Below are 23,173 nucleotides of genomic sequence, written 5' to 3'. Positions count from 1 at the left end.
TGGGTCCAGTACAAACAATCCTCTATTTTGTCCCAACTTCCTGAGCCCCATATGCCTGCCCAACACAAACACATGAAGAAAAACAACACCTGGGAAGCTGCAATAAGGTTACAACCGTTTGTAAAAGCACAGGAACCGATCAGAAGGCTGCTAAAAGCATAACTTCACATTAACATGTAAACCAATTGTAATGCTGTAGCCTAGAGAAATGCCTTGTTCCTCTGTAACCTGACAAGTCCTGTTTACCTCGAGCTATAAAAAGCAAGCGCACGCATTGTTCCAGGCCCTCTTGTATGTTATAGAACGGAGGGACCAAGTTCGAACTTGCATTAAAGATCCTTGCCGCTTGGCTTTGACTCTGGACTCTGGTGGTCTTCTCTGGGGAACAAACGGTCTGGGCATAACAGGAAGGGTTGGTAGGGACTCTGTTTGGTGTCAGAAGTGGGACTGTGAGAAATCACAGCAGTGGCTGCCAAGGGGGATGTGAGCACTGGAGGCCTTAATAGAGACAAAAGGGCAACGAGGAAGGAACACTGGATCAGGGTCCCTTCAATGCCCCAAGTTCCAGTACTCTCTGCACTGCAGTTTCCTTAGATATTCAACCCCCAGATGACATAATGCCTACCCTGAAGACTTCTCTTAAAGATAAAATGACATCAAATATGACAGCACCTAGCTCAGTGCCACACACATAACTTATGTCCAAAACATAGAAGTGGAATGTGAATTATATCTGGATGTGAACAAAACTTTGAGGGATAAAACGTATTTTTTTGAAAGTAGAATGATACTATTATAACAGTGGCTATGTTTAGCAGCCAGAATTCATAACAAATCATGTAGGTTCTAAACCTATTACAGATAGCCTCTGACTTACAGTGATTCAACTTAAGATTTTTTAACTTTACAATGCTGTGAAAGGGATAAGCATTCAGTAGAATATCAGTAAGTGATATGAGATAGTCAATACTTTATTACAAAATAGGCTTTGTATTTGATGATTTTGCCCAACTGTTGGCTAATGTAAGTGTTCTGAGCATGTTTAAGGCAGGCCAGGGTAAGCTATGATATTCAGTAGCTTAGATGTATTAAATGCATTTTCAACTTATGATATTTTCAATTTATGATAGATTTATAGGGACATAAACCCATTCTAAGTTGAGGAGCATCCGTATTTAAATGAACTTCTGAACATGATAAATGAAAAAGATGCAAATGTTACTTTTTCTTTTTAAAGTATTAATATACTTTCAAATAAATGAATATATGATGAAAAATAAATGTTATATTATAATTGATGTCTCATCTCTTTCATCTCTATAATTATTTCAACTGTTTCATCTTTTAGTAAATGCCAATATTCTTATAAGTTCTTGTTAATGTTTTAATGATAGTAAATTGTGATGTAAATGCTGCCTTTATATTTACCTAGAATAACAGTCAGCCAGGCCTAGTACTGTGCTCATCTTTGCAATTCTCACCAGTTCTCATCAGTTAGGACCAATGAAATGCTTGACCTTCACATATCCATAAAATAATAATAATAATGCCACTATCATAGATTTGCACAGAGCTTCAGAGTTTACGAAACACTTTTACATACAATACTATCTCATTTTTTAATGTAAGACAAACTGAATGAGTTGGAGACTATATCCAGTTAAAAGTAAATGGAAGCAGAAAATGCTGTATTCCTACAGATCCTATGCTGCCCTTGGGTAGACTGCACCTGCCTCTCAACCAGCAGTGTAATAAACAAAATGTTTCAAGGTGATTACTCAGGTACTGCCCCATCACATATTGGGACAATGTAAGATTTTAAAAACCATGGTAATGAGTCTACAGAATATACTCTGTGGGGTTAGAAGCACATGATGGATAAACTTAGTGACAGAGAAGTACAAGTTTATAATATGGATTCATGCAACATTTTTAATTGGTAATATTCAAAACCCCTGAATGCCAATCTTGAGTTCAAACAACAGGTTTTCACCAATTCCAACCATGCCCCAAGCTCTGCCCTTCCTTTTGTGCTTGAGAGCTAAACTCTACAGCTATGATGATGAAAAACAACCTCTTCTTTTCCTGTGTGTGTGTGTGTGTGTGTGTGTGTGTGTGTGTGTATATATATATATATATAGTGACCAGCCCTTCATAAAAGTGACAGCCCTTCCTGGAAGCTCCCCTTTCAGGGACACTCCATTCTCCACACACATACTGTATTTGTACCAGGGAGGAATTTCAGAAAAGTCTTTCTCTGGCCTTGGCTCACCTCCTGACCACCCGCCCATCAGAGCCTGCAGAATTCCGTCCTCTGCTAGAAAGAGCTTGCGGAAAGTTGCGGGGGAAGCACTCCCAGAGCTCATGTGCTGCACTTGAAGGAGAAAGGCAGGGAGGATGGGGGAAGGAAGGGATTAAAGTCTTGTCTTCAGAGCCTTATCTCCTGCTTACTTTTGCTAGTCTTCTTCTGAGAAATAGCTCCCCTGTGCCTCCAGGCTCCAGGAACACTGAGCACACTTGCTTTCAGCCTCACCTCCAGGCCCCTTTGGCCAGGTCGTTTCTCTGTCTAGATACTCTTATCTCCTTTTATTTGGTTAACTTCAACTCATCCTCCACATTTCAGCGGAAGTGTCACCTTGCTGAGGAAGCCTCTCTGATCCCCTATTTCCTGGCCTGGAGCTTCTCCTGTGTCCTACACCACTAGAGCCTATTCTAAGCAGAATTCCTGTTGTCTAGAGTTAAATTGGTTGACTGACTGTTAAACTTATTGTAGGCAGGGACTGAGTTTTTTCACCATTGTATACCAAGCTTCTAGCACAGGACTGCAGGCATAGCCAGCCTACAGCAAATATTTGTTGGATAATGAGTAGAAAACCTATTTAATTTTTATTTTGTGGCTGAAACCTAATTTAATTTCCTGGTGATATCAATTATATTTAGAAATCAAATAGTAGAACTACATTTTTTTCCCAGTATGAGACTTTGTAAATATTTTCTTAGGGTCTAAATATGAGCTTGGTTAGCAATCTTCATTTTTCCTCTTCCATACCCATATACAACAGAATATAGAACTTTAAAATTTTTTACTTAAAGTAAGTTTAAATTGTTGAAGCAATGAATTTGGTTAAGTGTCTAACAATAAAACACTGCAGATGAGTTGAGTTTTTATGCATCATCATGCCATTTATAGGATTACAAATGTAAAACAAGGAATGGCAGGACTGTTTCTGATTTATTCTTTCAGTATTTACTTATTTTCAAGTTTCTGCTCTAACTGGGATATTTTTGAGATATTAAATCAATAGATGTATACCTTTGATAATCTAAAGTTTCTAGTTTCCTCTAGTTCTGCTACTCATGAAATCAATGGCATTCACATCTTTCCAAGCTATCCTGATACTTTCACGGAACCTTCTTGAAGGTTCAACACTAATGTTCTGGAGGGTAGTAGGGAGTTAGCGCTTCCCCGGGCCTATCATGGGGAAAATGCAAGTTTCTCAGGAAAGCCTGCATTCCACAGGGTCCCCACACACTAGGGCTGGGGTGAGAACTATGTTCTGGCAGCTGGGGCTGGGGCTGGGCAGAGCTCACAGACCTCGTACAGGCTGACGGTGTGTGCAGAACACGGCTAGGGCAAATGGCAGGGTCTCCGGTGGTCAGTGAGTGGCAGATCCAACACCTCACCCAAACCAGGCAGGTACAACACACAGTACACCCGGTGACTGGGCTGAGGGGATGCTCCCCTCCCTGGAAGTGCCCCTCCCAGGTCCACTTCCAACCACAGGTTTAGGAATCCTATCCCTTACACACAGAGGCCCTGGAAAGGAGGAGAAGGAGAGCCTGAATACATGAAAGGGAAGAGAATAAACAGTCCCAAAAGGCTGCTTCTTTGAATAAATTAAACACTTGTTTACACAGAAACTCCAAGCCTGAAAGGGCTGAGTTACCCTAATTAGCACTTTTTTTGTTTGAGAGAGGATCTCACTCTGCCACCCAGGCTAGAGTGCAGTGGTGCAGTCACAGCTCACTGCAGCCTTGAACTCCTGGGCTCAAACCGTCCCCCCACTTCAGCCTCCCAAAGTGTTGGGATTACAGGCATGAGCTACTGTGTCTGACAATTAGCACTTTTAAGTTAAGTGGTCCCTACATTCCCCACATCAACAGGAATAAGAACTCAGAGCAATATGTGGTCAGCTAAAAGGTAACTCAACATTTTCTTTGCACAGCTGAGTAATGGTGTATAAATTTCAACCCATTGTATTTTGTGTGTGTGTGTGTGTTTGGAGACAGAGTCTCACTCTGTTGCCCAGGTTGGAATGCAGTGGCACGACCTTGGCTGATTGCAACCTCTGCCTCTGGGGTTCAAGCGATTCTCGCGCTTCAGCCTCCCAAGTAGCTGGGACTACAGGCATGTGCCACCATGCCAGGCTAATGTTTGTATTTTTAGTAGACATGGGGTTTTGCCATGTTGGCCAGGCTGGTCTTGAACTCCTGACCTTAAGTGATTCATCCACCTTGGCCTCCCAAAGTGCTGGGATTACAGGCGTGAGTCACTGCAGCCAGCCACATTGTATTGTTGAGCATCCTTTGGAAAAATGTGGCTAAGCAATCAAAAACATATATACATATATATATTATATATATATAATTATTATTTTTTCAAAGATGAGCTTTTCTAGAATGAGCTGAAACATTTCCAGGAAAAACGTAAACAAAAATAAAGGAACTTGACACTCACATGACATCATCCCATCTACAGTCCTCTTCTCTCAATATGTACCAATGGAAACCAATCCTTCTTCAAGGCCTAACCCAAGTATTTCTTCTTCTAAGAAGCCGTCCCCATTCCCTCTCCTCCAAAATGCCCACAATTGAATCTGCAGCTCTAACTTCATGTCTGGGTGTTTCACCAATCTCCCATGTTATCTCTGGCTTTTAATCCTTGGCTCTGCCTCCCAAGAGTCTTATTAAAGGTTGACTGGATAAATGAATGAACATTAATAAGTTATCTCTTAGTAAAATAATGAAAGGCTTCACATTTTTAGACCTCTTGAGGATAATGTCACTTGCCCCAAGAATAAAGTCTCCCTTTAAGTCAAATATTTAAGAATCTTTGAATATTTAATATACAAGGCAATCATACGTTATCTTTTTAAAAAAACAGATACTTTGCAAACCATGGGCGAAAAAGGCAACCTAATCCAGTGAGCTCTTGTGAGACTTATGCATCCTGGCAACCAAAGATCAATGTGCATGAATTTCTAATGCATTTGAAAAGCAACTGAGACAGTGGCAATCCTGTTAATATCAACCCAAGGTTAGCTGCTATCTCTCTGATTTCTTTTCACATTCAGTCAGTAGACTGCCTTGCAGTGATATATCAACAATCCAGTGATGCAAAATTCAGGGAAAGAGCTGACTAATCCTGTCAGGTAATCCAACCTGGAAAAAGGTTTTAAGATCCCCTGTTTCTAGAACATCCACAAACAGCAATTCTGGAATGTACGTACCCGTGGGGTTTCTGACTGGGTCCTGCGAGCCACCATCAGTAACAGCTGCTGCTGAAGGGCACTGACAGCAGGGTCCCCAGAAGACGGATCTTGACTCTCAGAAGTTGTGGTACTGGAGGAGCTGACCTGCATCTCTCTGAGGGTGGGCAAAACAAAAGCGTTGGTTACCTGGTGATACCACAAGTCATCTATTTATTATACACAAACACAAGAATAATAGGAATGCCCAAAGCAGGTATTGGATGAGTCTTTACAACCTTACATAGAAAGTTAAGAGTTTAAAATTATGTATACAAGGCTACCTTCAGGGAGAAGGTCAATTACCCTGTATACATTGAAATTACTCAGGCTGCCCAGAGTTGCAGTGTGTCATAGGGCAGGTAGGTAGATGCCTGGTGTTCTAGAGATAACAACCTTAATTTTTTTACATATTTAACGGGTGGGGAGGCCTTAGTAACAAGTCCTAGCCTCACATTTTGTAAAAACAAATAGTGGGCTTAATAATTCTCCAGACACCAACCAGGAAGAAACAGAGATTAACACCTCTACTACCTGGCTGCATCTCCTCTCCACCACAGCCCAAAGCAAGGTAAGTACATATTAGACAAAAGAAATGTCTTGGGTAATTGATCAAGAGGACATTATGGAATTAGTTGTGATCTGTATATAAAATAGTTTTATTATCTTTAATCACACACAGATTGGCAAGACTTAAATTACCAGTAAGCAGTCTCAATCCTGGCATTTTTTTCCTTTGGCTCAGAAAGCAAAAACTAGGATATACTTCTCTATCTGATTTCCTAGCAGGGTACCTATAACCTTTAGGAGATAATGTTGGCCACCTAATCAATAGGCATTTCTCATAGAATGTCTGCTAACATAACCCCATCTTATTAAGTCATCCGAGACTGCGTGCTTTGGAAGAGACAGGAGGTCCTTCCCTAGCCCCAGGGAAAAATCCTGTTCTCTAAGCCATTCACCCTGGCCAGAGCTTGGCTTTGGAATGAGAAAGAAACACAATTCTAAGAGGTCACTGAGGGGCAAAGAAGAGTTGGCTGGGAATAAGAGAGCTCTTGGACAAATTTTTCTACAGTTCTTAAGTAGTAACAAAAGTAAAAGACAGTCTTTCTCCAGGCCTTTGCATGATTCGTGAATAATAAATACTGCCATCGTGAAGGAAAAACTTGAGGACTGGAGAGCTGAGTGATGGAAGGGAACTAGTTTTTTGATGACAGTATTAAACCTCTGAATTCACCAACCTTGAACAGATCATATCTTTGGGCTTCTTGTGTTCTGACATAATACATCTCATTGTGCAGCCCATTTTGTTACATAAGGTTACTTGTAGCCCAAATCACACCGTCTAATACAGGCTCCTTAAGAATGCAGATGCTACAGTAACATAATTCCCTTTTGATTTATAATCTACACCTTTCATGATAAAGTTTCTGCAATCTTTTGGATCTTTCTTTTCCTAACTCCTTCCCATCATACTCATAAGCATACCAATAGTTATTCTGTGTGAATGGTGTTCAAAGTACTGTCATACAGCTGGGTGCAGTGGCTCATTCCTGTAATCCCAACACTTTGAGAGGCTGAGGCGGGAGGATTGTTTGAGCCCAGGAGTTCAAGACCAGCCCTGGCAACATAGTGAGACCTAATCTCTACAAAAACAGAAAAAAATTAGCTGGGCGTGGTTGCACATGCCTATAGTCCCAGCTACTTGGGAGGCTGAGGTGGGAGACCACTTGAGCCTGGGAGGTCTAGGCTACAGTGAGCCATGATCATGCCACTGCACTGCAGCCTGTGTGAACAGAGTAAGATCTTATCTCAAAAAACAAACAAACAAACAAAAAAAACAAAGCAACTTTCATATACACATGTAAATAAACAAAAACTTCAATACATTCAATAAAGTCTTCCTATAAAGAACCACTTAGGAAACATAACATGATAAGGTTAGGGTTTAGGAAATGAACTGGGTAGAATAAGTACGTGGAGTTTGAAAACTTAAAAATCCTATGCTTCCATTATTTAATGCTTGCTCCTAAAATAGTGCTTTTCCTTCTTGTCTCTGTTAGTGGCATAATCTCCATCACTAACACAGAAAAAGATTAGTTAGATTTATAAAAACAATGTTAATTCAAACTCTTCTGCGTTGTACAGAAGCCGCTGAGTAACGTAACTCTGTCATTTCACATCGAAATACAATAGAACTGAAATTGCATGGCTGACACATATTCAGAGGTATCTTAAACGGAGCACATGCCAGAACTTCACTAAAACCAAAAGATTAAGCTAACTACATTGTAGGTAAGGTAGGTAATGATCGTAAATAGGCAAGAGTGGGAAAAGAAATGTATGCTTCTGTGCAAAAATGTAGAAGGTGTACAGCACCCTCTATTGCCAACTGAAATAAACTAAGAATTGACTACGACACCATGTGTAACAAACGGCTGTTTTAGAGCAGCCTTCCTCCTACTAAGGCGTCCTGCTAGGATACATGATACAAAAGGAAGTGTCAATCAATAGACATCAGCTTAATTTTTCCATATTTCTTAGTACATTTCTGATTGTAAAATAATAATAATAAACATCATTTTCCTATGTAAGCCATTTAAATATCCTTTAAAAAATCTATGGGTTGATTTTCTATTTAAAATCTTTTGGGTCAGTTCTAGAATTAAACAGAACTAGGTTAAAGTATTTCTCTACTAGTTACTATCTGTGACTATAAGCATGTTGTCTTCCTACCTCGAATCCTCCCTACAAAATCAGGAAGATATTTTCCTTGTAGGATCATTGTGAAAACTAAACCAGACTATGTACATAAAGCAGTGAACATTGCCTTTCGTATATTAGGCACTTCATAACCATCCCTGACCCTTTTTACTCCCTTCTGTTGATATAGGACTTGACTTTGCTTATTCTTATATTAAATAGTAACATAACTCCTATGCTTTTACACAAATAGTATATTAATTTCGGGTGTCTCTGTTAGCAGGCATGGGGGAAGAGTATTTTGCCCACAACTCACACCTAATTCTCCTTATTTTATAAAGACAGTCTCAAACAGCATATTAACTTCCCTCTTAATTAACCTCTTTTATAAGGTTTGAGTATTCTAGACAAGGCATGAGCATATTAAGAAAGATTCTCTTCTGGGCTTAATGACTGGTATATGTCTGCATCAGAAACCTGTATTGTCATCTGTATTGTCATGTGTATGTGGGCTCCCCATTTGGCCAAGAGGAAACGGTTACATGCTTACAGTAAGCACTGCTCAAATGTAGATGTTTCCCTATGTGATATAATTCTCTGATGTCCTGATAGTGTAGTTATAATCCATGTGCACCAGCCTGCCCACCCAAGCACCAAAGAGATGACGATGTCCACAAAAATCACTGACATGGGCAGGTGGACAGGAGTGCAATCTTTGAATAATTACGAAGTCTATGTTCTTTGCTTGTGTCTCTTCTCCGAGTATTTGCTGGTTATTCTCTCTCATCTTTTGAAGTTATAGACTGTAAGCATCATAATCATCTAGAAACACAATGTCTTAGTAACTTAAAGCCAATGATTTTCCCACTTTAATACATATAAAGTGAAAGCGTTAAGTTTCAAGAGGCATTTTCTCTTCCTCCAAAACAATAATGGCAATGGAAATATCCCAAGTCTGTAGTAACTGTTCTGTGAACTACAATACACGATACTTAGCACATCTGGTCTCAATTACCCTGTTCTCTGGTGAATCTTTGGTAAACTAGTTTGGTTCAGGGCTATAGCAGAGATAAGTTTATTTAAGTTAGATTGAGCTCCAAGCAATAGCAGAAATAGTGACTAATGGTGGAAACTTTTAAAAGTGCTGCCACTAGAAAGTAATAAAGATGGACCTGGAGCTAGAATCTAGCCTGGGCCAGAAGAGTGCACTTCTATATGGAAAGAGTTGCGCCTCAAATTGACCATGACGATATTCCACCATACTGGACTCCCCAGGTTTTCACCATCTGAGTTTCTACAAGTAACAGACAGTCAAAATACATGTGCTTCTTCTACACTGTCTCACTGATGTTGGAAAAACATTTCCTGAAATTCTTCATCTTCCCCAGAGTTTAAAGACGATAGCCTGCCACTCTCAGGGAGGGGGCCTCCCTTTTTCTGCCTCTTTCCTTGTTTTTCAGGCTTGCTCCGGGGACATGGGCACAAGGCCCACAGAGGGACACAGAGATGAAAGTCGCAGCAATTTTAACAGGGATTCTTGTTTTACAGTCAGCAAACAACTCTTTTATGTGACGGTAAAATTTGTGTGAGTATCAGAGAAAAAGGCAGAGACACCATGGAAGTGAGGCCGGGAGCATGGGACCTGACTGCCATCATGTGGCGGCAGTGGCTGTGGCCACCCGAAGAGATCCACACTGAGCGGCAGGGCCAATTTTCAGGCTTTCAGAGAAGATGCCCCAGAGAACAAAATCTTTCTAGAATCAACCTCACAAACCTTTTGTCCTTATGACTCTATGCCTGGGTGAAAGTACAATCTCTTTCTAACATGTCTAGGAAAACAAGGTAAGAATGACAGTGAAAGGAGCAAAGAGTAAAGAGTGAACGCCAAAAAGAGAGGACATGGAAATTTGGGAGGGTAGACACTATTGCAAGGCAGACCCGGGTGATCACCTACTTCTTGCCAATCTTTTTCACCTCCGTGTGATCAAAGGCACCAAGAAACCGCACAAGTTTTTCAAATTTGAAGCCACAAATATCTCTCTCTCTACTATCCAAATTACGTGAATGAGGCAGCTATATGCATACCTCAAATATTTGTAATAAAAGATGAAATTTCCAAACTATAATTAAATGGCACATGGTACTGGGTATATCTAATATTGAGAGAAGTTACAACGTTTTACTCTTCATTTTGAATATCTAGTTGACTTGTTTCGTTGCCCCACATTCCTGCTCAGCTATTTCAAACCAGAGTGTCACTATTATTTATTCTGACTAAAGTTAAAAACCCAGTCTAAACAGACATGATTATTTCTTGCTGCTTTCTGCCTGCTTATCTTCTCTGGGAACTAGGTAGATAATTAAACATTGCGGCTTTAGAGGACTTTCCTGAAAGTTAATCCCAGTAAGTAAGAGGTCTTTGTGAGATAAGGGTCAGAGAAGCTGATAATGTCAACAAAAGAGTAAGAACTCTGAGGAGGTAGTAAAGATTAAGTACAGGGTTTCAATTCACCTTTGGAGTATGGTACACAGTGGGATTAGAGATTTAGGGCAGCTTTCAAACATAAGCCTAATTTATAAACTGAAAATATCCGCTTCAATCTTTGCTACAATAATTCAAAAACAAAAGCCATGAATAAGTGAATTCACATAAATATTTATATTACCATCCTACTCTATTTTTTAAATAAAAACAAGTTGAAGTTCCATCCTTGATATAAAAATTCCCCAAAAAAGTCCTGCAAATGAATTTGCTACAGAATGACTCTTCCATTCAGAAGAGTACCATGCCTACTTTATGAGTTATAGATCCTCAAAATGAATGTAAATATCATGTCTTTCCAATCAGATTTCACTGGGGAGCAGATGATATGCATTTTGCATGCATTTCCATTAGATTGTTTATGACACTGGAAAAGCCAAATACAGAAACATGGTTATAGATCGTTCACAGAAGAAAGTTCTGCTATATTACTTGGATTAATTTATACACAAAGAAATATAAATATTTGCTGAACAAAAAAGAGAAACCGTCAAGCTTTAATTACAAGATCTACTGAGTAGTAATAAAAATTCACTCTGCAACAAACGCTTTGCACTCAAAAACACATTTCAACTTTCTAAGCAGCTTCACCTCCAACTTCCTAGGCAGATTGCCTACTTCCACTTCGGTTTTCTAGGCAGATTAGCAATTCCAACTTTCCAGGCAAATTAGTTCATTTTGGCTCTGAACTATTGAATCAATCTTGTGTTCTGGGTAATAAAATACTCAAGTGGATTTATCCTCTGGCAGTTTTTCCTACTAGCAATTGTAAAGGCTGCAATTCAAGATGTCGTTTCCTCATTCCAGTTTCTGGGGAAAGCTGAACTGTGTTAGCTAATGTTACCAAAGGTACCTGCTCTATGGACAGCTATTGTACAAGCGGAAAATGCTGCGACGTTTCTGCAGCAGTCCGCAAGAACTGCACTGCTTCCCACAGCCACCGTGAGGCCAAGGAGAGAAGTCTGCTTCCTCTTCTGGTCTCCTTCAGGAATCCCCAAAGAGACATGAAGTTACATTACTAACAATTCCCTATTCATACTTGGGAGTCAGGGATATAAAACTGTCACATGGTAACAAGGCTGAACAATAGCTAAGAGGAATGGCTTTTTTGCCAATAATAAGAATCAGTCGTTTAATGGCCCAGTTGGAGACAATCCCAGCCACTGAAGTCACCTCATAGGGAAAAGCCTGCTTTTCCAATATATCTTCCATGGCTGAATGACTTACAGTCCCAAGTAGGCATCCTTTCAAGTTCAAAATCAAAGTTTATGTTTACTGTAATAGAAGAACTTAAAATCTAATTGCATTAAAAGCCAAGGACATCATACTAAAGGACCTACTCTAAAATTATACATGCCAAGATGTTGGAACACAACAGGTTAATAAGGGGAATGCCTTCAAATCACATAAACCAACTCACAAAGGACTAGAGGAAAGGCTTCCACCTGGCCCAAAGTATTTTTGTTATATAAAATCGGGTATTCTATTATAAAAAGTCAAGAAACAAAAGTCAACATCTTTTGGTATATCAAGTCACAGTGCACTTTACCTGAAGTCCTTCTGCTTCTATCCAAAGATAGTAACAACAGCCAACATTGACTGAGGGCCCTCTATGGCAGGCACTATCCTAAACATTGCATGTGTACCATTACATTTAATTTTTTTCTTTTTTTTTTTTCGAGACGGAGCTCTGTTGCCCTTGCTGGAGTGCAATGGTGTGATCTTGGCTCACTGCAACCTCTGCCTCCTGGGTTCAAGTGATCCTCCTGCCTCAGTCTCCCAAGTACCTGGGATTACAGGTGTGTGCCACCACACCCAGCTAATTTTTGTATTTTTATTAGAGACAGGGTTTCACTACATTGATTCGGCTTGTCTTGAACTCCCGACCTTGTGATCCACCTGCCATGGCCTCCCAAGGTGCTGGGATTACAGGCGTGAGCCACCATGTCCGGCCCACATTTAATTTTTTTTTTTTTTTTAATTTTTTTTTTTGAGACAGAGTCTTGCTCTGTCTCCCAGGCTGGAGTGCAGTGGCCGGATCTCAGCTCACTGCAAGCTCCGCCTCCCGGGTTTATGCCATTCTCCTGCCTCAGCCTCCCAAGTAGCTGGGACTACAGGCGCCCGCCACCTTGCCCGGCTAGTTTTTTTTGTTTTTTTTTTTTTTTTTAGTAGAGACGGGGTTTCACCGTGTTAGCCAGGATGGTCTCGATCTCCTGACCTCGTGATCCGCCCGTCTCGGCCTCCCAAAGTGCTGGGATTACAGGCTTGAGCCACCGCGCCCGGCCCCACATTTAATTTTTAAAGCAAACCAGTGAATTAGTTACAGAGGTATTATCTGCATTTTTTTTTGTTAGAAAATGGATACTTAAGATGGTTAAGTGAGTTGCATAATGTCAAACAAAAAGTAAATATTAGTGCTGGAATTTGAACCCAGATAAGTCTGAGACAAAATTTGTGTTCACATAGCTAGATACTAAATCTCTGATTTCAAGCAAGTAAAAATCTCAATGTCAGATTTTCCTCTGTTTATAGCTTTCATACAGACAGAGAAAATTGTTTGTTTATGAACTAATAAAACGCAGGGCTGGACTGGGCACAGTAGCTCATGCCTATAATCCCAGAACTTTGGGAGGGTGAGGAGGGCAAATCACTCTGAGTCCAGGAGTTCGAGACCAGCCTCGCTAACATGACAAAACCCCGTCTCTAGTAAAAATACAAAAAATTAGCCAGGTGTGGTGGTGCGTGCCTATAATCCCAGCTACTTGAGAGGCTGAGGCAGGAGAATTGCTTGAACCCAGGAGGCAGAAGTTGCAGTGAGCCAAGATCACGTCAGTGCACTCCAGCCTAGGCCACAGAGCAAGACCCTGTCCCAAAAAAATCAAAAATAAAAATAACAAAAACTCAGGGCTAGAAAATTTAATTTGAGTCTCTACCTCTGATTCCTATGTAGATTGCTTTAAAACGGGTCATTTTACAGGTTTCATTTTACTGTACTTCCCCACTTATAAAAGGAGAAGATCACATTCTGTGTTCAGATGCATTGATCTGGCAAACTGCTAGTGCTTTGCCTCTCCCTCCAACCATCCCATCAAACATGAGGGATTTATTTGTTGAGGTTGTTTTGATAATCCCACATTCATCAGGGTTGTTTTGCTCTGCACATAGATTCCCATCACTCCTGCTGCATAGAGAACAAACCACACTCCTCCACCAGTTTCATGTGCCCCAGGGCCCTACTCTGCCCCTCCTGTTTAGCTTCTCCTGCTGTCCCTCATCCCAGAACTCCAACTGGGCCATCTTTGTCACTTCCAATGATTCATTTGATTTAATCCCACATTTATTGAGCACCTACCTATAAAGGGCTAAGTGAAGGCTGGTTTTAGATGTGTGCAATCTAGAAAAAGAGATGGGAACTCTCTACAAGTAAATGAGATACCAGGGAGAATGTGATCAGCATCCTCCTGGCAGCAACTTGAAGAGATGAATTTATTTTCACAGGGAGGACTGAGAAGGAAAAGAAGTATAACAGAGGCAGACTGTAACTTGAGCTTTCAAAGATGAGAGTTTCAAAAGGGAGCAATGAGTGGAGACCTTGGCAAGGCGGTTTGGAGGCACCTGCAGAGTGGGAACCACCAAGGGCATCTGGATGCCGCACATGTGCACAAGAAGAGCTGAGGGCAAGCGCTTTCCCACTGGAGGGGCAGGGCAGAGGCTGACCACAGGTAGTTCACAGGCCACAGTCAACCACGCTCAACCTGTGATCTGTGGTGGTGTTAAAAAAAAAAAAATTAAAATTGGCTGGGCACGGTGACTCATGCCTGTAATCCAGCACTTTGGGAGGCCGAGGCAGGCGGATCACGAGGTGAGGAGATTGAGACCATCCTGGCTAACATGGTGAAACCCTGTCTCTACTAAAAATACAAAAACATTAGCCGAGGCTGGGTGGCACGTGCCTATAATCCCAGCTACTCAGGAGGTGGAGGCAGGAGAATCACTTGAACCCAGGAGGCAGAGATTGCAGTGAGCCGAGATGGCGCCACTGCACTCCAGACTGAGTGACAGAGGGAGACTCCGTCTCAAAAAAAAAAAAAAAAAAATTAAAATCAACATGAAACAAAATACACTTTTAGATACAAATATGCATTTCTAGCTCCTTGTGGAAAAAACTGGAAAATCCTGTCACCTGGGGCTTATGAGCCATCATAAGTAGACTAACATAGCAGCAGCCCTTCAGATGGGATAAATGCCCTCCAATTTATGCAGCCATCACCACTCCTCTCTACCATTCCACACTGGGCCCCCTTCACCTATTTATCACACCTGCCTGGGCTCTGAGGAACCCTGAGCCTGTGACGCCTCTGTGGGGGATGGGAGCAGGGAGGGAGACTCACCTGTCCACCGGCCACTTACTATCTACATGAAGCTGAGCACTTCTGACAATCAGTCTTAGTTTCCTTATCTGTAAAATAGAGCTAGTATCACCATCCTCAGTTTGTTGTGCAGATTAAATTAGGTAATTTAACATTTAGCTTAGTGTATAAGCGTTTAACAAACGGTGGCTGTTACTACCTGAACTATTGCAGGCAAGTGCCTCGTTCAGGGCCACGAACTGCCGTAATAGTGCACATGGGAACAATGGGTAAGGTACAAGCCACTCGGTCCTTCCATGTGGCAAAATCCTGACCTGCTGGCATTTCACTGGCTCTGCTCTGGTTCCATTCTTTACCTCTACCATGAGAGACAGAAATACAGCGATGACATCCCCAGGTGCACACGAGCTCAGACGAGTGCACACACGCACTAGTATGTTAATTCAGAAATTCAAAGCTCTAAATTGAGCCAGATGGCTGGTTCTTACTCTGCTTTCTGAGAATTTTTCCTTCCGATAGCCAACTCAGAGACTCCCAAATCATCATTACATCATGGGCTTCTGCAAAAGACAAAGCTTATAACAAATCCAAAGAAATTAGCCCCCCGTGAATGGGCAGCACAGCTTTCCATGTGTCAGAGTCTGGGGAGAAGTTTGAGACAATTGGAATATCCACCCTAAGCCTGTCAGACAGTAGTTTAAATCCAGAAGATCATCTGACTGACATAGGACTGACTCGTTTTTCTTGAGCACGAATTAAACAGATGGTAGCGCCTTAACTGCTTTTCCAGAACTACCTAGGGAACAGCTTCAATGCTGTAATTTTGCTAAGTGAAGTGACTGGAGTTTTGTGCTTATGCATCTGACAGGAAGCACTGTATATTTCCTGTGCCCATATGGGCCGCTAAAGGCCACACCACCACATAACAAAGTCTCCTCTATTATCTATCTTAAGGACTAACTATACATATAATAGCAAACTGTGTGTATTATTTTGCTTTATCTTTGAAGCACAAGAAAGAGAAGTTACACATGGCAATGGGTACTTCTTTTCTAGAACTCTTCTTGTTTGTTGGTGTTTTTGCTACATTTTGTTTTGTTTTTTGTAGAGATGGAGTCTTGCCATGTTGCCTACGCTGGTCTCAGACTCCTGGGCTCAAGTGATCATCCCACCTCAGCCTTCAAAAGTGCTGAGATTGCCAGGCGTGGTGGCTCACGCCTGTAATCCCAACACTTTGGGAGGCCAAGGCCGGTGGATCACGAGGTCAGGAGTTTTGAGACGAGCCTGGTCAACATGGTGAAACCCCGTCTCTACTAAAAATACAAAAATTAGCCGGGCGTGGTGGTGGGCACCTGTAATCCCAGCTACTGGGGAGGTTGAGGCAGGAGAATCACTTGAACCTGGAAGGCAGAAGTTGCAGTGAGCCGAGATTGCATCACTGTACTCCAGCCTGTGCGAAAGAGCAAAACTCTGTCTCAAAAAAAAAAAAAAGTGTTGAGATTACAGGTGTGAACCACCATGCTCAGCCCTTTTCTAGAACTCTTAAGACCAACACCCTGTCAAATAATGCTGGAGAAAGAGCAGATAGTCAAAGACCCAGAACTTGCTATCTGAGACTGGTGGACCAAGGCCTTGCCCATTGGAGCATTCACACACGAGAAAAGCTAGGGGTGACTAGGGACATTCAATGAAGATTTTCTTCAAGGGGAAAGTCGCTTGCAAAAAAACTTGAACATTTTTCTCTTTACAGGAGCTCAGTAATTAATTCAGTTGCCATTTCACCAGCAACAGAGTCCTCAGGGGTCACTTGTTGATTTTGCTGCCCGGCTTTTGTCCACAGAACTCCAAATATCCCTCGGAGAGTCGGCCCCATCCAGTCTCAGGGGGAACCTCGAATCCAGTTCTGTGTGTGTAAGTAAGCCCAGACCAAGTGCTTGCTTGGTCCTAGTGATTGGGCTCAGGGAATATGGCTCAGTCAGAACCAATCAGACACAATGAGACCTTTCATGGGGTCTACGAGAAAGAAGCATACTGTTCTTGCTGGACTTAGATGAGAAAAGATACAAGATCTAGGGTAACGACAGCCATCTTTTGACCACTAGGGTGAGGTGTTTGAGAATGGTGTCAAAACAGAGGAACAGGAGAGCGACGGAAATGGCAACACTAGGCCCCAATGACTCAATCTGAATCTCTTTATCTAGACACTCCTGAAGATAGATGGACTCAAGGCTGTTCAGTTACATCACCGCAAAATCCCCGCTTTGAGTAAACCTGTCTGAGATGGGTTTCCCTCCCGTGTAACAGAAAGGGGTCTGACTGTTCTATGGACTTGAAAAGGCACGTAGGAAAGGGCCAGGTATTCTGCGACTCTTCACTAAGCCACACGCCTCACAAGAAAGTTCAGCATCAACACTGCTCAGTTGCCTCTCAGACCAACACCCTCGCAGCACCCCAACATAACCTCACCAAAAGCCATTTCACCAAGGCTGAATGCACTGTGGCAAACCTATGTCCAGGCAGCTCTGGAAATGGAAGGCAGGTTAAATATAAAAGAGCTGTAATCTGGAAAGGAAATGCAGAGGAAATGAAAGAAAGTAGAGGCTGGACGAAGTTTAATAAAGAGAGAGAAATTTAAGGGGAGAAAGCAAGTTAGCAGGTCGTGCCAGAAGAGGCAGAGCCTAAGGAACTGAGGCTTAATGAAAACGCTATAGGTCCTCTCTCTCATTTGTATTTGGATACTGTAAATTTTCAGTTTTTTAAGGCTCTGGATATATGGCCTTATTCTAACTATCATTACTGACAAATGCAGTTCAAGTATTTAACCTAGAGGAAAAATGACATATATTTATCCTGGGGAGGGGGGGAAATTAAAACCAAAAATCTTGTAACTTTACTTTGGGATAAAACAAGAATTTGTTCTAAATTCAGCTTAGAAAAACAACTTTTAGCTGGGAATTGCAGAATAATATGGCAGTTTTCAAAGCTGTGTTCTCATGCAATTACATATTTTGTCTGAGAAAGCTGCCATCTTAGATGACTAAACTCATCAAACCATCATAACGTCTAGAATGTCCTGGAGGTTAGAGTAAAGATGTGGACAGCAAACCTCCCTCTCCTCTTGGGTGTCCATTTGCATGGGGACTCTGCATGCTTGTTGGATGGAGAAGAAGAAATTTGTGCCATCTGGATTGCTGCATGGTACCTGAGGGAAAAGGAGAAGGAGTGGACGGCAAGTGGGGGATGAACAATATTTCTGTTTCCCCACACGAGTGACTTTGGGCACATGCAGGCTGCTTTAGTGCAAAGCTCAGAAGGGACTGCATGGCGAGAGAGAGCCATCACTTACAGTTCCCATCAGACCTACCTGAATGGCAGGCACTAGCATTCCTAAGCAGGTAAGAAACAGTAGTGGCATTAAAGAGAGAATGCCCTAAGAAGCTGGCACATGACAGCATTCCACCTGGAGGCCAGAATGCAAGGACAAAGACAGCCTTTATTCTAAGCGCACAGAAGCCTCCCTCTGAATTTCCCATACACCCTTGGGAAGACTTTAAACTTGGAAAGACACATGGGGTCACAGACTCTGAAATTAAGGTTTAGATGTGAAGCGCAAGACTTTCCAGTTACACCGCAAAAGTCTCCCGTAAATCCTCAAATATACATTTAATTCTAAAGAAGGATACATGAACAATTTACTTCCACACTTAGAGCAACCAACTGAGACACGGCCATATGGATTATCCACAAAGAATCTTCAAGCCCAGGATGAAGGATGAATTCTGTCTGCCACTGACAAGATGTACAGCTTGCCCAACACACTATTAATCATCATATGTCCCAGATATGCAAACTAACTTAATATCAACTTCACGTAATTTAATATCAGCACAATTAAGAAAGTTATTCAAAGCATTCTGAAGTAAAATAGAAAAGATGTGTATCTATCTGTAAAACAGTTTGCCTTCATTACTGTAAATGAGAATAAATGAGAACTAAACACATTTCTAGTCCGCTTCTTGGAACAAATTTAATAATGTGTTTGAGATCTGCATCACCATCTTTCTTGAAGGGAACACTATTATGTTTAGACAGGGTTCCTGTTTATTTATATTACCTACATGTTATCTTCGTTTTTGGAAGCAGCAACGATTAAAATGGTTTCATTTATTTTTCATTATTTCAGAATGTCAGATTTTCTTTTTCTTTCACGCAAAACTACATGCCTTAACAACTACAAAGGGATTAACACATGTCTTCTAAACCAGAATCCTCACTTTATCTTCATTGCTTTGTCTCCCAGCAATGCAACAGCTCTCAAGCCTGGAAACAAAGCTCCACTCACCGAGCCTGAGAGAGACAGTCATGGTTCGATGGTAGAGGCTGTAAAGGACCTTCTTTCTGATTTCCAGATTTTAAATAACAGGATCTAATTTCCCCTGTAAAATCAGAAAATTTCAGCAAAGAATATGACATAATTATTCACATAGAACTGTTTCAACTTATACAATTTTCAAGTTAAAAGGAAACTTATTTTGGTCTGTTGTAATAACTGTTGACAATCTGGATCCATTCTTTGTATTTTTCCACAGAATGTATATCCTGAGAAGTTGAAGAATGTCTGAAAGAAACGTGACTAAAAAAATGTTCTTTGACCTGCTTCCCTGCTAATATACTTAGACAAGTTTTGACTTGGTTACTTATTATTTAATTACTTTTGATAGACTTATTTGTATCACCTCTTAATTCACTTTACATACATTCTCCTCATCTGTCAGCATGATCTGTGCTAGCATATAACTGGATTTTTTTGTATACGAATACCTCAGTGTCATGTGTAAAAAGCAGCTTATTAAGAGTACAGTTTTGATTGGTGGACCACATGAGATCATCTCTGCCTCCAAATGTGCAGACGAGCAAGTGCCACAGCACACTGACTGACATGTCAGCCTGTTAATGAGGAAAAGCAAGAGATGGAATTAATTTGCAGAGTTCAATTAGCTCCACTAAAGCAGTTCAGGAGATTGAGGTATGAAAATCCGTTCCCTGTCTAATAATGTAAATGGTTTCTGCCCAGAAGAGCTCCTACTAGTGCCTTCTTCAGTTGACACAGGAAGCGTAATTAACCTTGTCTGTTGTGAGCAGCTGGAAGGTGGCCCTCAACTCAAAGGTGTTTTCCACCACAGCCCCTGTGGAGGCTTTCATGTAAGTGCTAATGTTGTTCTTTATGATGTAAAAGTCCCTTATATTTCTGCACATGCAAAAGCATTTAAAACTATCAACTACCAAACTCCAGATAAAGTAACCATATAATTTATTCTCCAAACCAGGATCGTTTTGAGAGTAAAATAACAAGTACTACTGGAGCTATATGATACATAAGCCAAGACCCATTCCAGAAAAACTAGGACCTATATCACTTATCCTTTGAACTTTGAACTTGCCACTTTATAATTCTCTATGTATACTATTTTAAATCCTTTTTATAACAAGGCGATGAAAAAAATATATCAAGGTCAGGTGTGCAACACAGGTCCAACAAATATTTACTGAGTACTGGGCATTGCCCTCTTGAAGTTGATAACTGTGAGGGGGAAATGCCATTAATCAAATTATTATACAAGCTGTAATATTATCAAAGAAGGAAAGAGGGAGTTAAGAGAACAACAAAATCTGACGAACCTGATTAAGTCTGGGGAGTTCAGGAAAGGTGTCCCTGAAAAACTTACCTTAGGACTAAGATCTGAAGGATCAATAGCACACACAGGCACAGCATGTGTAAAGACCCTGAGATGGGAGGCAGCACACTCCGTTCAAAGAACAGCATGTGGGCAACCACAGTGTTAAGTCTTCCAGTTCTCAAGTCTAGTGCTCAGGCTAAGATATCACAATGAGTCCTGAGAAAGCTGACAGTTTTCCCTGCTTGTTCATTAGTAAAAAGCTCCAAAGACTCACCATGTTCATCAATGAAGACATGCATAGCATCTACAGATATCTCTTCTTGTACAGATGTTTCAGGCCCACTGATGACTTGCAAGACAGAACTATCTTGTTGGGAAGTTACCCTGTAGATTATCTGTCTTTGTCTATTGCCCTGGAAACTTAACACATATAAAAGTTTCAAAAAAAAAAAAAATGATTAGAAGTTCCTCCTTATCCTTGATAAAGCATTAAAAGCAGAAGCCAGTAAATGAGGCTGTCTCATGGTTTATGACTCAGTGAAACTAAATAAGTAACTTATCCTTACAAGGCCGTAGTCTTGGCAGGCTGAGTGCACGCGGGGCTGGTGCTAGTATGGTCTTGACTTTGTAAGTCTGGTTTTCCTTGCTTAGAACTGTGTCCACTGGGCTTTTCATTTTCCAGGATTTCCTCCTTTTTTTCCTGGCAAGTGTTATCTGAAAAACATTGCTTTACCTGTTAATATAATATAAAATAAATCAATGTGAAAGCTCTGGGAAATAAGTTACCAAAACTGAAAGAAGAATAGAAAGAAAATCTAAGCAGCTCCTCTGCATGCAAAAGACTTTTAAATAATTTTTCATTTTCCTAATTATGGAAGTACCTACATATATTTGAAAAACAGAAGTATGTATAAGTCTGAGATGTGTTATTTAGGCGTCTACAAACACCTACTATTTTATATACAGGTTGAGGGACTCCCTTGAAATAACTCGGTGACCACACATGTGCCCAGCTGGAAATCACCCATTTAGGTTACACAGGTCTGAAAGGTTCATGTCTCATAAATGAATAATGTCAGATTCTAAAAAATTACAAAAACAAATCTGGCTATTTCAGAGCAAGGTCCCCTTTACCATTTATAAATCTTATCCGTCTTTTTTCTCACTCACTCTCCAAAACTGAATTTTCAAGCTAAATACTTGGCCCCTTCATAAAGCAAATACTTGTAAGTATAGCTGGGGGTGGGGGTTGTTTTTGTTTGTTTGTTTGTTTGTTTGTTTGAGACAGGGTCTGGCCCTGTTGCCAAGGCTGGAGGCGGGAGCACAACAGTGGAATCACAGCACACTGCAGCTTCAACCTCTTAGGCGCAAGTGACTCTCCTACCTCTGCCTCCCAAGTAGCTGGGATGACAGGCACATGCTACTACATCCAGCTAATTTTTAAAACTTTATGTAAGCACAGGGGCACGCTATGTTGTTCAGGCTAGTCTTGAACTCCTGGCCTCAAGTGATCCTCCCACCTCAGGCTCCTGAAGCACTGGGATTACAGGCATGAGCCACCACACCCGGCCAAGTATAGCTGGTATAGCTGATTTTGAACAATATGCTTATTGTACTGTGTAGGACACAGTGAGCTACAACACCTATTCCTTGCAAGCCCTGAGAACATTTTAAGGTGAATGAGAATTCCAAGATCAATAGGTGCAGAATGTTTTTATTTTTTTTTTTGCATTTTTTGAAGCCTCTTTAAACAATGAACCACTAAGGGTCTCAGGTTATACCATTATGCAAAATGGACTGCATATGACCCTGAGGATCAGCCCTTCCTTTTCTGCGGACACATTCCAACAGTCACTTTTTTTTTTTTTTTTTTTTTTTTTTTTTTTTTGAGGCGGAGTCTCGCTCTGTCTCCCGGACTGGAGTGCAGTGGCCAGATCTCAGCTCACTGCAAGCTCCGCCTCCCGGGTTTACGCCATTCTCCTGCCTCAGCCTCCCGAGTAGCTGGGACTACAGGCGCCCGCCACCTCGCCCAGCTAGTTTTTGTATTTTTAGTAGAGACGGGGTTTCACCGTGTTAGCCAGGATGATCTCGATCTCCTGACCTCGTGATCCACCCGTCTCGGCCTCCCAAAGTGCTGGGATTACAGGCTTGAGCCACCGCGCCCGGCCCCAACAGTCACTTTTAAGATCAAAAGGACCATTGTACTCCCATGACTTACTCTGAGTAAATGATTGGCTCTTAAGCTCAACAGCCTGTGCCTGAGAGAGCAGAATTAAGCCTGAACCTACAAGTTCTTTCAAGACACACCATTAGAAAAGTCTATCAAGACCTGCCTAAGCCCTCAGAAAGCAA

At 41.3% G+C, this 23,173-nt stretch overlaps 1 protein-coding gene across 2 annotated transcripts in view; it reads right to left on the bottom strand.

The window, feature by feature from the left end:
* Positions 1–23,173, bottom strand: part of PCNX2 (pecanex 2) — a 314,758-nt gene that overhangs the window by 249,853 nt on the left and 41,732 nt on the right. For both annotated transcript variants that reach the window (XM_033199654.1, XM_033199655.1), the window contains exons 6-9: positions 21,388–21,535; positions 21,096–21,241; positions 19,486–19,579; positions 5,511–5,646 (exon numbers count right to left, since the gene is read on the bottom strand). In XM_033199654.1, the coding sequence (XP_033055545.1) occupies positions 5,511–5,646; positions 19,486–19,579; positions 21,096–21,241; positions 21,388–21,535 (524 nt within the window). The remainder of the gene's footprint in view (positions 1–5,510; positions 5,647–19,485; positions 19,580–21,095; positions 21,242–21,387; positions 21,536–23,173) is intronic.

Source organism: Trachypithecus francoisi, unplaced genomic scaffold (assembly GCF_009764315.1).
Source record: "Trachypithecus francoisi isolate TF-2019V2 unplaced genomic scaffold, Tfra_2.0 Lachesis_group5, whole genome shotgun sequence".
Lineage (NCBI taxonomy): Eukaryota > Metazoa > Chordata > Mammalia > Primates > Cercopithecidae > Trachypithecus > Trachypithecus francoisi.
The sequence above is the reverse complement of the archived record's forward strand: the minus strand, read 5'-3'. Positions and strand labels throughout refer to the sequence as shown.